Genomic DNA, 13,728 nt, shown 5'->3' with positions numbered 1-13,728 from the left:
ATCTGGATCTGCGTCCACGCCCACCCCTACAAGACTCAACCCTGCCCCCTCTGAATTGAATGAGAATACGAAGAAGAGCAAATTTCCTATAACGCCTGCCGTGCTGCGCGGCATCTTTGCGAGTAACAGAACCTTGATTGAAGAACGGATGATTTCACGTGTAGCTTTCTTTCGGTGCGTTTATTCATACCAACGGTCACACTTATGCAATATGCCCTCACAAACGCACAGATTCGCCGGGTTTCTGCTCAGTTGTCTCGGAATAAGTCTTATTGCAGCGAGAGGGAGGTCCGTACATGGTTTAGGACTTGGACGATAGGTCCTGCTTCTGCGCTCGCGCCACACCAGCACACCAGCAAGGAGAGCACAGTATAATTTGCAACAAGCCGAAACACTTGCTTTGTGGAAACGCAATATTGCGAGTTGTGAAACCTTTCGGTCATGTCCGCGATTGATTTCTTGCATGAGCATGAATAATATCAAGCCATATGTATATAGCATACAGATTAGAAGATGATGGCCGGAACTCCATGACGCTCATGAGGATTGAGAGGGAAGTGGGTGGGTGTGGGTGTCGATAACGGGTTCAAGCTTTGATAGCGTATTTACGAATGGGGAAATGAATATCCTTCTTCCTTTGAGCCACAGTTTTCACGCTGAGTTGATGCTAGGAAATTCGGAGGCAGTCGTAAGGAGGATGTCATCCCAAAGGTAAAATTTGAACACACTTTGGTCAGCCGACGACGAATAGCACGAGTTTTCTTTGGGCGCAAATCCAACGGAAGAGAGTCCTTATCTTTGTAGTATTTCCGGAGGTTTTCGCGGGCCTTTTGGTTCATGATAGTCAAAATCCGTGCAATATCCTTGCGGGCAGCTCGGCTGAAGAATATTAATATTTAGCGAGATGGGACCTGAACATCTTGAGATAATCCAACGCACATGCCAAGGAGCTTTGGGGACGTAGGCGATGTGACCTTTAGCACACGTAACTTCAAGAGGTCTTGCCGGAGCCCAGCAAGCTTCTCAATGAGCTCGGCTTTAGTTCTAATGTGGCAAGAAGTGGAGGAACTCAGCAAACATGGGGCGTGCTGAAGAAAACCCCCACCAACCTGAGCCGCAGCTGGCTGGGCCTCTGCTTGTGACTACGAGGCATTGTGTTTTGACGAGGTCGACAATGATGGACTGTAAAGTTGTTTCGGCGATTGCCATCCCTCACGTGTTTGCTTCAATCTGACCTTGTGCAGGCGCCTAGTTCACATGTCTCGAGCGTTCACTTGTCGCTTTGCAGAATCTCACTGATCTAGCCTAAACAAACACTCTCAATGCTCAGAAGGTGCAGCCGTTTTTCCCATTCACGTAGCAATTCGAGTTGTTTTGCATCTTTAACTTCTTCAACACGCTTCCCAACCAACATGCGAAGAGACCGAGCACAAACCCCCTTGGATAGATCGGCTCTGCCACCTCATCTTTTCCTAAGGACCTGTTGATCCGAGACGAGTGAACAGTAATCATTTACATGTGTGCCAGAGAATGAAGGCCAGTTGTAGCAAAAACCACAGATTCGCTTCTGCACGTGATATGATTGTGAGCGAGTGCATCACTACAATCATATGCTCCACGCTTTGATTGCAGTGTGTTAAGGAAAAGTTGCCCTGAGTCTTCCCTAGTGGCTGTACAGTGGTTGGGCCTGATATTCACATTGACTCGCTACGTTCGTGAGGTTGCCATGCCCATGTCTAAGCCTGAAACACCCAAGCGTGTCTTGACCGAGAGCGTAAGGGCTAGCGACGCAGCACTCTCTGCCACAAGGTAACTCTTGCTTGTTCTGAACTCAGGACATTCACTCATAATTTGGGCAAGACTCCAGAACGACGTAGATGAGGAATTACACAACGCACTAAGGAACTTAGGGGCCCGAGTGCGAAAAAGTGACTGCTAGGCTAAGCATGCGGTGGGAAATATGCTGACTCGGATCTCTAGACGTGACGGATGGATATGCGTCATCCCGGTTTACTACGCCAAACACATCGCCTATCAAACCCCCAGCGTCCCCTTCTACCCCAGACCACACCGAGGCTCGTGACGCGCCACTCCCCGCTACCGTCACGTACTTCACTACCACGAGTGATATTTTACATTCCGTATACACCACTCCACCGAGGTCGCGCTCGGACGATGCACGCGACGTGTCAGACGCGTCGCGCAGTCTCATCTTTGCTCCTACTACCACTTCTCGCACTAAAAAGAGAAATTACACGGATTCCTCCAACGATGAGCCCGCATTTTTGACATCCACATTTCCCAAGTCAACCATCGCCATCGAAGATGAGATGGATGTAGATGATGACGTCCCTCTATGTGCTCCTTTCCCACCTATAGCGTGTGGCAACAGGAAGATCAAATCACTCAGACAATACAAGGTGAAGAATTTCTGCAACGTCCATGTGTCCCCTCAGAGAGCCCGATTTTTCGAGCAATCCGGCTACGACTGAGACGCAGCGGGCTGTGAACATTTCGCGCTCAGGTTTGTCGTGGGTGCCTCATTGGTCACTCTTGGATTGATGTAAAAAGCTTCCTCTTCCGACAACGTCGCCTCGTAGCTACACCTCATAATGTGGATAATTCAGCATCAAAGTCGATGGGGACTGTTTGCCCAATAGCGATGGCCTATTAAGATTTGTCAGGGTCGCTAGTGGATATTCTATACGTAATATGTCCTTTAACGAGTAATCCTCGCGCTGCGGCCAAAATACTTGTTAGCGGAATCGCGAGTTGTTGACCGTTGCATGTTGTTATCCTCGTTATCTGATTCTCCAGTAGCACCTTCCATTACCTTCTTGACCGTTTTCCGCCGAGTTCGGCTTTGTGTAACGCTGCTGCAGTCGGCGCCTCTTCCCACGCCTGGGATTGAATCGTAAATGCCATGGTTAGTCCTGTCGACGCCTGTGCCACTTTTGACGTTTTAATCAACTTTGTCCGTCGTTGCTGTTTCCTGGTCATAGTTCCCAAGACGTCACCGGCACATCTCGGTCATCGCCGTCCAACTCAGCCCCTCCGTCTCCAACAGCCCCACGTGGGCAATCTTTGCCTACGCCCAAACCGCTCAACACTGCTGACCCATCCACCCAATACACCCTTCTCGAGAGGCTGGGTACGGGAAGTTTCGGGACTGTCTTCAAAGCGTTAGTGATCCCTTCAATGATGTTTCTTTCGAGGCACAGCTCAACTCATCTTGATTTGGGTTTTATGCGCAGCATACACAATGACAGTCAACAAGTGGTAGCCATCAAACATATCGGTCCGTGATCGACTCGTGATTATTCCGAACACCATCCCTCACTTCCTTTCTGACAGATCTGGAGGACTCTGACGATGATATCAGCGAAATCCAACAAGAGATTTCGCATCTTGCGCAATGTGATTCAGAGTACGTGACGCGATATTATGGTAGTTTTGTGAAGGGATATAAGTTATGGATTGGTGAGAAAAGAGACTGCCTTGGTCTCAAGCACTTAAGATGTTAATGTTCTATTTCGCAGTGATGGAATATTTAGCTGGAGGCTCATGTCTCGACTTAGTAAGTGGCAACCGTCAAGCTGTGTTCCCAGCTCTGAACTCGACCGTTCCGGCTGCAGCTCAAACCGGGGCCATTCTCGGAGGCTCACATTGCCGTAATATTGCACGAACTGCTTCATGGACTTGAATATCTGCATTCTGAAGGCAAGATCCACCGGGATATCAAAGCGGCTAACGTGTTGCTTTCTTCAGAGGGAAAAGTGAAGCTAGGTATGTGTGATCATAAATTCTTTTGAGTGAATCTCAGTACTTTCATTTAGCCGACTTTGGCGTTGCTGCTCAACTTTCGAATACACTTCGGCACACGTTCGTGGGAACACCATTCTGGATGGCGCCCGAAGTTATTCGCCAAACTGGATACGATTTCAAAACTGACATATGGTCTCTCGGAATCACTGCAATAGAGCTTGCGAAGGGTGAACCGCCATTGGCGGAATATCACCCGATGCGAGTGTTATTTCTCATTCCAAAAGCACGTCCTCCCTCGCTGGAGGGGCCGTTCTCGTCAGCATTCAAGGAATTTGTTTCCCTTTGTTTAACCAAAGATCCCACCGAGGTATGCCCATTTACTTCTGAGTCGATCATCCTGCTAACTCACTTTGACCACCGTTTAGCGCCCTTCTGCTGTTGAGCTTCTTCAACATCGTTTTCTTTGTGGTGTCCGAACAATTGCAAGTTTAACTGAGCTCATAGAGAGATCTCGTGATTTCCGTGCCCGTAATCCAAACAAGCCATCCATAATAGCTCAACCAACCATCAAGGCAACTGAAGGGACACTCCGTGCACCTCCAACATTTCCATCGGACACTAATGGAACTGTTGAAAGCGCGTGGAACTTTGATACAATGTCGAGTGACTTCAGCATGCTCACTGTTGGGAGCGTGCGCGATGGCGAGTACCCCTATGATGCAAATGGTCTTGCGGGGGAGCCCTTTGAGCGACCGGCGCCGCGGCTGGGGATGAACGCGGATGCCGTACACTCAACTATCAACATAAAGGTTCGCTTCATAATTACTGATTTGATACCCTCGCAATCCTGAGCTTTGCATTAGCAGGACAATGTCTTTTTCGGGAGTGGTTCTCCAATGGGCGACGAAATACGAGGAGGTGCGGCCTCACCTCCGGCGAATGTGCCGTCGTCCCCAAAGTCTGGGAGATCGAGTTATCGCGCACGTCAAGATCCGCGTGGAACAGCTATATGTGAAGCTGACCTCGGGGAAGGGTACGTTCGACTTATGCCTCAATGTAATGTCAGGGCCTGATTATGTTTGTAGTCGCAACACCCTTCGACCTGTCAAACGAGTTGATACGGCATCATCACTCCGCCTCTCCGAAGGGTTCGTTGGTATCACCAGAAGCTCGGGAAGTGATGAAAACCAATCTGAGCCTCTTCCTCCCCCCGCATCAGGGAGTGTTCTGCGGAAGAAGTCGATAGGCGCGATACGGAGAGCCTCTGCGACGATCCCAAGCCCGAGCGCAGTGACAGGAGCGGACATTATCACCCAGGTCGTTTTGCCTCGATTAGAATTAGTGAGTAGTGTTCTGAATTTTTTTTTCATCACTCAGATGATGGATGGCTTCAGGCTGTCAAGGATGACATGGACGCTCGCGAAATCGAGTCCCTCAATGTGTTGTCGCGTGGCTTTACAGAACTGGGTGCTGCGAGCCCGGAACTTGCATATAATGTTCTACTTGACATTCTGTCTGGCATCAATGAGTAAGTTGCTGATTGCTGCATGCATCGAAACCTGCTGACCATTATATAGTAACAACTCAATAAGACAACACATCAGCACCAAACGTGGTCTCTTCCCTCATCGTCTTGTGCGGCGAGAAGCTGAAATGACCCCTCGTGGTCTCGCTGTTGTGGAACACGAGGAGAATGCCAATCCTATCCCATCGCCGCCTCGCTCTCCACCTCCCTCGCCGGCTCAGGAAAGAAGTCCTATTGCAGAACTTCTGTATATGCGCTGGCTTGAGGGCCTAAAACTCAAGTGGCCTAACTTGGCATAGGCCTTTCTTTGTTATATTCTCGCATCGACATCTTTTGGACAATGACCTGTTTCTCTAGCATCCTTCGTACTCTCACTTTTCGTTCCACAACAACTCTCTTTGACACGAAGACGTACGAATCTGTTGAATGATCTTGGAGTCATGTTCATCCCGATGTGTTGATACGTTCACGTATACCAGTGTCTAGTACCGCAACTGAAATCATCACCTTGGGTGTGCGTATCTTGTTCCGCTTCTCGGTTCTGCGATGATTGTCGTATACGTTTCGGCCCTGCAGTGACTGCTTACCATCTTGTGAACCCCGATTGCTCGTGGAGTTGCTGCGGGAAGTGCTATGTACCAACAACCCGCGTTTTGGCCCCCCATCCCGAAAGTGAGTTCCCGACGATGAATTTCACTGTGTATGGGGGGGGGCATAATATGAACAATATGGCCCCTGAGATATAATATTGCGCATGTCTTGCATCAAGCAAACCAAAAGCGAATGACTTTGGCCCAGGGGATTTCGTTTGTCAGGATTGATGATGGTCCATCTTATCGGGCTTCTGATAACCCGGTCATTACATCAACTCCCAGGATCATCGTCCTAAAAGACTCCCGCATTGAAATAGGCCTAGATAACTATGGCAACTGTCACCCGGAAGTTCCTCCACTCTCATGATCTGAATATTTATTACTATTAGAGCTTGTGGATTTCCTGGGACCATATCAGCCACAATATTTACTATGACTCTGGAGTAGTTAGATCCAGGAAACCACGTCATGTGGGCATCTGGAATGCGGAACTAGGTAGATTATTGGTTTTGGTCCGCAGCTGATTAAAACGAGACAACAGAGAAGTACACTATATGTTTTTTTAAAGCGATCATTCTGGTCGAAGACTCCATCTTTCCCCTCCCAATTAGCCATCCAGGTGATGGTGGACCCGCTCACCCTGATTTTTGCTTGCATGGCAGAGGCCTTTTTATTTGGTGATTAGCTTGCATTACTTACAGCTTGCCCTTACATTTTCGCAACTTTCAGGAACTTATGGAGCAGTTTACCTTTGGGGTTTGTGTATGCCCCGCCGAAATCGCGTGCCACGATTCTTGCGAATTACATCCTTTGCCGCTTTCACACTCTCAATGATTCACGTTGCAATTTCGTTCGCGTCACTCGCGAATCACATTGAGAGTTCTGCGGCGCGTTCAAATTATAGGGTCCTAGAGCTAGAGATGTTTCCATATTCGACTGTCCACGACTTGATTTTTCTTTTTTCGGTGAATAACTACAGGACTAGCTTCTGTGTCGACCCACTCTAAGCCGATATACCAGGGCTGCCTACATGACCTCATTCTCATCTGGAAGTTGTTCAAGACGTGGAACGACTCATATCTGGTTTCTACACCATCGGCGATCCTATGGTTAGCAGGTGCTTGTAAGAATACTGCGAATGATAGATACCTAGCGGAGGCTTTCGCTGATATCTCTGATAGCTTTGGCTATCGCCGCCATGGCATTGCCGCCAGACTTTGACCAAACGATTCACGCTCGATCCCACGACGTAGGTTAATTCACCATTCTGAATTTCATGGGCACGTCATTAACGCATGTCTGCATCACTTCCTAAACTCAGTGGCGTCGCTTAACAATCTACTCCAGCATAGTCAATAACGCTCTCACTTCAAGCCTAATCGTCTACAAGCTCTTAAAACTGAAACGCGAGATGACAACGAGCGAACCCGCCAGAACGTCCGCGATCCAAAAAATACGGATAGAAAACATCAAATTCCTCGACGGAGCGATCTTCATCGTCCTGCTATCTACGGTAGTCTACCTCTCTTTTTGGATCCTCGGGAGCACCATCTATATATTTGTACCTGATTCTGTACACTGGAGTAGGGCGGTATTATCTCAGATAACAGTAAGGGGCTGCCCATTCTCAATCATTCTGGGGAATGCTCACATCCTACATCATCCACAGGCAATGCTTCCAGCGCTATTTATTATTAAATACCTGTTTCATGAGGACTAGGTCTGTACCCAGGGTCCAAAATACGACCTTAACTGGTTCTACATCCAAGCCTGTTTCCAACAAGGCTTTTTGTACCGATGCACCCCAACGACTCCGCGAGTAATTCTAGCAGGGTGGCTAGCGGGTATCATCCCATCGTGTAGTTGGGGTTGGCTGTCGGAACTTGATGGGCAGTATATCTCTCTAGGCTGCCAGTGGTTGTAAATAAGGTCCAGCCTTAGTCCGAAGACCATCCTTGATTTTGGACGAACACAAAGACCAACGCGCGATATATATAGGATTTTGTCATTTTGTTCATCTGTGGGTGCGCAAGCAGTAAGGTTGTATCATGTATCTACTAAGATACAATCATACATGCTCGAATAGTCTTCACATATGCCATATGATTATATCAATACCATATATTTACTTCATTCCTCCAAGATGCGAGGCGCGTTCATGCTGTGTAGTTGGTTTCTAGGGTGTTTACGAGTCGAATCTGAGAAGTGGGATACCGCGCTGTGAAAAGCAACGAGACCTGAAGTCAGTAGATATATCCAGCTGACCAGACACCAATACCCAAACAAAAAGCACATGGGGATAGTGTGGGAACACCCTGCAAGCATATACTGGCCACATCCATACCGCTGCGACAAGCCATCGTTCTGAGAGGTTACCATGATGGACGGGCGCCAGGAGGTGCATCCTCAGGTCGACGAAATTCGAAGTCACAGACGTCAAAATCTCGAAGATTCAAGGATACGCTCATAACGTGTTCAGACCTGATTCAGTGACAGGCGAGCGGGACCAGGGTCACCAAATTTGACTTCATATAATTCACCCTTCCACTTCCTGCAAAACCACGGTCACAGAAGCATTGGCCGGAATTATATATAACTCTGTGGAACATAAGGAGGGCCCTTTTTATAGCATGCTTGTCACATCGTTAGTGGCGACGTGACCTGGTTTTTGGGCGTTACTGCGTGCCCTGCAGTGTGGGTATGGGCGTGGTGCGAAGCGAAAATCCATTTGACAGGTCAATGTGGATCACAGAAGCTGGGATTTACTTAGTGGCTGTGTCGAGTCATCATCTGCAATGTCGTCCGACGGCTTGCTGAAGAGCAAGACAAGTTCAAATCGCACTCCATCAATAGAGAATGCTGTCTCACATATCATGACTCCGGGGTCATCATTGGACCCCACTTTTATACTCCTCCTAGATTGTTCGCTTGGGTTACTCCTCTCCGTTTTCGTGCTCCTGCTGATCATGTCCAAGAGCCTCCACTTTGTCGCACTAATAGCCATTGAGCTTGGACTTTGGGCTAGTGTGAAGCTGTGCGCAGACGCTTCGGCTCTTACATTGGTTGTATTGTGCTTATGTTTTAATTTCAGCTATGTTGCAGAGTTGCGAAAAGAAAACGAAGCACGTTCTACGGAATGTGTCGCTCAGCCTCCTAAAGAAAAATCTGACTGATTCGTGAGCCTCATGCCGTCCTTTTCAATAGTTCATGAGATCTGATGTCCCCTGGACAAGAACTCCCCGACGTTGGCCGTATCACACCGCGCATTTCTAATCACTTGGACATTATCATACTTAGTAACCTTCTTTACGGAAATATGAGCAGTTAGTTCCCTCGTTGTTTGATTCATCCCCAAGAAAGATGGCTGTGTTTCGCTGCAGATGTGCATCGAACTGCCGAAGGGATGCAGATCTGCGGCCTTGAGCATCTGACCAAAGCACTGCCGAAAATATCCACAAATTAACTGTTTGCGGGATTCACGAATAAGTAGAACAAACACAGGTATCTTTTCCGCTCGAGGCTACTATGCTGACGCCCGTACTCCATCCCACGGCTCCTTTTCTTTCCGAAGGCCCAATCAGCTGCCCATCTACTATATGAGGCACTGGATAGCTCTCTCCACGGATCATGTTTTTCGTCCATTTGACGGTCTTGTATTCATGATCAACGGAAGTCCGTTGAGGAACCTGAGTGAAGCTGTTGAGGTAGCCTCTATTGGAGTAGACTGCTGGGGCCCTTCGTGGTTGCTAGCACTTTCGAAGTCTCTTGTTCATGTCCCCGAAACCGATCATAAGGAATCCAGCCCTTCGAGCTCGTACCAATACACGACACAACCAACTAAAAGTACATAAAATCAGGCTAAAACAACTCACAGGTAAATGTGCTAGCATCGATTTGCACAGAACAGGGATGCTTTCAATCACGATATCCCTCCCGAGGCCCTAATATGTTCCACTAGATTCTCCCAATAGCTATAATCTGCGTGAGCATCGCCAATCCCACTAGGAGATGCGCCGGACGCGTCGAGAGAGTCCGATTGCGAAAATGGGCCGAGAGACCCATCACCATCAATATCTCTAGTGGTGGACCATGCACTGGGGAGAATATTGCTGACGTCAAAGCTCCCTATCCCAAACGATCCCCCGCCAACAGAATCCACCTGTGCATTATTGACCCAATGGTCAAGCAATCTCTGTGCCGATTCCTCTTCGTCGAGGGGGCTGCCGTTCGATATATCAGGAGCAGTGGTATATCTGAAAGACGCCTCCGTCTGGCTGCTGATTCGCACAGCAGTGGTCGGACGTGGAGGCCAGGAGGATCGAGGAGATGTCGCTGAAGCAGCTTGAGCCAGTGAGGCTGGTGTCATAGCCATAGTCCTCGTATCGGGACTATTTGTGAGGCTTTGACGGGGTTGTCCGAGCTCGAGTAGTATACTGGCCTCTGGAGGGCCGTCATGACCTACTGTCGTCGAAGTGGCTACACTCGTTGGGGTTTGGGGAGCAGTAGGCCAAGAGCCCGAGCCTGAAGTGGCGCCTTTCTCTGATGGCAGGGGCGTCGCTTTCCGGGGCACCGGTGATTGAATTGGGCCTCCAGCGGCCACTGAAAGGGATTTGTTTTTGAGGAGTTCGATAATCTTCAATTCTCGAATTGTGGTTTCATCGGGGTCTGATACGTAGTTACTAAGAAATGTGTCCAGAATCTTATGCATGGTCGAAGCATCTGAGCCATGCGGCCTGCGAAGAAATTGGTTCATTACACCCAAGCGAGTCGTTCAGGGCAGACACCTACTCTAGTGCGAGATATATTCCTGCTATCATGGCAGACTGGAATTCGCGATATCCACCGCGCACACGCTTTATGACGCTTGCTGGAACATGCTGCCTGAAGTCCTGGCGCACCGCAAAATCGGATATAGCGGAGTCAAAGCAGGCACGTCTTGAGAAAGCGAAGCGGTCGGAATCTAGCTTTCGCAACATGTAAGGGCGGTGAAGCGATATCCTGATGAAGAAAACCTCGGACACAATCAAGAAACGATGAACGGGAATGAAGCGATGAGTCTCGTCCAAGCTTTTATCGGGATTGAGGGAGTAATGCGGCGGTAACGTTCTGATGAAGCGTTGCAGCTCATCATCAAGGCCGAGAACGTCGCTGTAATGTGTCGGCTTGACTTGCTGAAAGTGTGAGACAATGTGGCCTATGATTCGAGAAAGAGCATGGCGAAGGACGACGAACGTCATCACGGTTGGCTGGCTAAGGGGCGGGTCTTTGGGTAGGACTATGGACTGAGAAGAAAGAAATGAATCGTCGGTATTGCTGGGAGGTAGCGTGTCACAGAAGTCATCCTGAATGCTGTGAGGTCTCCCGAGCACAAGTGCATAGGCACGGTCAGCATGGTACAAATAAGCCCACACACGCCTCCTGTACTCAGTTTGGAAAGGGTCTAGGCCGAGCTTGGTTCCATCACGGTGGAGACCTAATGACATTCCGGTTCTAACAGCAGTACCAAGAACATTCCAGCTCTCAACGATACGTCGTATTATCGTCAAGTAGCGCGCTGCCAGTAACCGGGCTATGACAAGTTCCAGGGATTCGCCAATTGATGCGGCGATAAGCATCGACCTTCTGGCTGTGTGAATTGTGTAAATGGAAGGCTGCGCTACAGAAGCATCAAATGCATACCGGACCAGTAGTACCTTTGGCTGGTGAGCCGTCTCTGTTTGGCATCCCCTACGAGAGTGTCAGGGGCTAGGTGGACAGAAATGGCAAGCACCACAAAGACAAGGGGGAGGAATACTACATCGAGAGCATGAGGACGGTGCGCTTTGGAGACCAGGGCTTCATAGGAGGTGCGAAATGCAGATTCAAATATAGGATATCTGGTGAAGTTTATTTCTTCGAAATAGTAGTCAATTAAGTCGTCCGCAAAACTCTTGGGCGGTAAGTCGCGGATTAACTCCTCAACCTAGAAGTAACGTGAGTGACTCGAACATGTTCGCGAGATCAACACCATCGCACCTTGTGCGGTTGCACCCCACATTCTGATACGAGTCTCCGCAACCTTTCCGCAGCCACCGCGGCTTCGTCGAGAGAGGAAGTTTCTAGATGTGTCTGCACTCCGTATGATGGCGCCTTCGGCATCGTTGGAGATAGTCGCTCGACCTGCTCTATGATCGGAGTGGAATTGACACTGCCGAGGGCGGAAGCACCGAAAAATCGACCATTACCCTGTAAATTGCCTACTATATTTGGCACCTCATCCTCTTTCGTTGCATCGTCTTGCTCATGGTCCTGAGAGCTAGGGGTAGAATGATCGCGGTTGGACATAGGGATGTTATGGGAGTGAGTTGAATTATCTCCGTGCCTGCCAGGGGAGGCGGAATGCATTAAATGTGGTAGCGCCATTTCCAAAAGTTGCTCCACGCGGGCTAAACGCAGGTGTAAATCTCCTTCTGACTTTCCAGGCTGGTAAGCATGACATAGTTCAGGTACTTTCCGTGCAACACAATGCCCACATGGCTGCTGTCTGTCGCACTGGCCAAGGAGATAAGCGAGCCTCAAGGGGACCTCACTCAAACAACGGCACCTTTTGTTTCCTTCGGTGGCATTCCGAGCAAGAGTAGCTTACTACAATGCGAGGGAATGAAAATCAGTTGCAGTTGCAGTTGAGGAACAACTAGAATATATCGTACCTCTTGTGCGCTTCCTCTTCTCTTGTGGGATTCCTAAGCCTCCTGGTTTCCTCTTGACGGGAAGAGAGGGCCCCGCATCAGAGAAATGGTCTATTTCATCCATGTCACTCTTCGCCATTCCTCTCCGATCTTTTGCTCGCGGCCAGTTTGGGAACAAAATGACTCCAGTCTGGCGGCTTACCCCGACTAAGAATCATCACAGCCACAATCTACTTTGCGGGTATGGGTTATCACGGTTCCGCATTACATGCTTCAAGTGTTACAACACTGTTCATTCAGGGGTGGCACATTATCCTCCAGACGCAAATTGAGACACCGCTGTCATCAAGGCCTCAGTGGGCTTTCTTTTGCTTTCCGGTCCCTATCCTTCGGGATGACAAATACAAGCTTCCATTGCCACACCTCTTGGTGTTCGTGCTTCAGCACATCCCAAAGCTCTTTGATGGATTTCATCTTAACTGAATACCGTGTAGAAACCGCACACTGAAACATGAACTGGTGATGATGTGATTCTCATGCCTTTCGAAAGCAAACGAGTGAGGTTGTCAGACTCTCGTAGTTATTTGTTATTGTTTTGCGCGTTTCGAATAGAAAGCGCAACTTGCAGCCTATGCCATTCTTACCAATCTTTGTCTTGAATGCATAAAATTTGTGACAGCCGATGAAACCGAAATGGGTGTCAGATGGCTTTGCGAGATTGATGGCAATAATACATACTTGGTCCAGATGGTTCACGCTCGTGAACGCGTACAGACGTCTGTAGATGCAAGCCAGCTGATATGCACAGCTAGCGGGTTTATGCTTACACAAATTGGAGCAGTCTTCAGGGTTGTTTTGGAATATGGAATCGGGTGGGTAATCGATGGTGAGGTGCGAATCCTCTTCGGTGAGCCCATCATGAGGGGGGAGGTGATAATTTTGCGAAGGGGTGTTGAAAGAGAGCAGATGCAGTGTCTTCTTTCTCGTCGACTTTGCTGTCTACTAGGGAAAGACAGAAACAAGAAACTAGAAATATGTCTCCGGCTGACGCCAGATGGTGGCGTGACTGGATTTAGAGCTCGATGTCCAACGTCGGGCCTGAACAAACAAGCTTGGCACTGGCGATTGAGTCCAGCTTCATCTCGGCGGCTGCGCGCGGAAATGTGATCCAAGATAT

General features: G+C 48.9%; 7 protein-coding genes across 7 annotated transcripts; 4 read left to right on the top strand and 3 right to left on the bottom strand.

The window, feature by feature from the left end:
* Positions 1-43: 43 nt before the first annotated feature.
* EI90DRAFT_2876763 (uncharacterized protein) lies at positions 44-310 on the top strand (the record flags this gene model as incomplete). The annotated part of the gene is made up of 2 exons (XM_039053887.1): positions 44-174; positions 232-310. Coding segments are annotated over 2 exons (210 nt in total), but the record flags the coding sequence as incomplete, so codon positions are not given.
* Positions 311-519: 209 nt separating this feature from the next.
* On the bottom strand, positions 520-1,168 carry EI90DRAFT_2989212 (uncharacterized protein). The gene is made up of 4 exons (XM_039056060.1): positions 1,110-1,168; positions 940-1,044; positions 729-879; positions 520-667 (listed from the first exon to the last, which is right to left on the bottom strand). The coding sequence occupies exons 1-4, from the start codon at positions 1,151-1,153 to the stop codon at positions 587-589; spliced, it is 381 nt and encodes a 126-aa protein (XP_038922359.1). The 5' UTR covers positions 1,154-1,168; the 3' UTR covers positions 520-586.
* A 1,274-nt stretch (positions 1,169-2,442) lies between these two features.
* EI90DRAFT_3143725 (kinase-like domain-containing protein) lies at positions 2,443-5,589 on the top strand (the record flags this gene model as incomplete). Its single annotated transcript, XM_039065048.1, has 12 exons — positions 2,443-2,524; positions 3,068-3,182; positions 3,255-3,298; positions 3,355-3,480; positions 3,540-3,577; positions 3,636-3,786; positions 3,837-4,132; positions 4,191-4,574; positions 4,632-4,798; positions 4,851-5,106; positions 5,160-5,293; positions 5,343-5,589. 12 exons carry the CDS (start codon positions 2,443-2,445, stop codon positions 5,587-5,589), a joined length of 2,040 nt encoding a protein of 679 aa, XP_038922358.1.
* A 668-nt stretch (positions 5,590-6,257) lies between these two features.
* On the top strand, positions 6,258-7,848 carry EI90DRAFT_3033949 (uncharacterized protein). The gene is made up of 5 exons (XM_039058488.1): positions 6,258-6,848; positions 6,904-7,006; positions 7,065-7,132; positions 7,205-7,492; positions 7,553-7,848. The coding sequence occupies exons 1-5, from the start codon at positions 6,648-6,650 to the stop codon at positions 7,601-7,603; spliced, it is 711 nt and encodes a 236-aa protein (XP_038922357.1). The 5' UTR covers positions 6,258-6,647; the 3' UTR covers positions 7,604-7,848.
* Positions 7,849-7,877: 29 nt separating this feature from the next.
* On the bottom strand, positions 7,878-8,637 carry EI90DRAFT_3033946 (uncharacterized protein). Its single transcript, XM_039058487.1, has one exon. It carries the CDS (start codon positions 8,260-8,262, stop codon positions 8,014-8,016), a length of 249 nt encoding a protein of 82 aa, XP_038922356.1. The 5' UTR covers positions 8,263-8,637; the 3' UTR covers positions 7,878-8,013.
* Positions 8,638-8,678: 41 nt separating this feature from the next.
* On the top strand, positions 8,679-9,056 carry EI90DRAFT_3116559 (uncharacterized protein; the record flags this gene model as incomplete). The annotated part of the gene is made up of 2 exons (XM_039062904.1): positions 8,679-8,917; positions 8,975-9,056. The coding sequence occupies 2 exons, from the start codon at positions 8,679-8,681 to the stop codon at positions 9,054-9,056; spliced, it is 321 nt and encodes a 106-aa protein (XP_038922355.1).
* A 288-nt stretch (positions 9,057-9,344) lies between these two features.
* Positions 9,345-12,048, bottom strand: EI90DRAFT_3033941 (fungal-specific transcription factor domain-containing protein). Its single transcript, XM_039058486.1, has 4 exons — positions 11,899-12,048; positions 11,563-11,845; positions 10,672-11,509; positions 9,345-10,616 (listed from the first exon to the last, which is right to left on the bottom strand). Exons 1-4 carry the CDS (start codon positions 12,019-12,021, stop codon positions 9,803-9,805), a joined length of 2,058 nt encoding a protein of 685 aa, XP_038922354.1. The 5' UTR covers positions 12,022-12,048; the 3' UTR covers positions 9,345-9,802.
* Between the last annotated feature and the right edge of the window lie 1,680 nt (positions 12,049-13,728).

Source organism: Cantharellus anzutake, assembly GCF_015039405.1.
Source record: "Cantharellus anzutake strain C23 chromosome Unknown EI90scaffold_4, whole genome shotgun sequence".
Classification (NCBI taxonomy): domain Eukaryota; kingdom Fungi; phylum Basidiomycota; class Agaricomycetes; order Cantharellales; family Hydnaceae; genus Cantharellus; species Cantharellus anzutake.
Note: the sequence above shows the minus strand (reverse complement) of the source record. Positions and strands in the feature narration are given on the sequence as shown.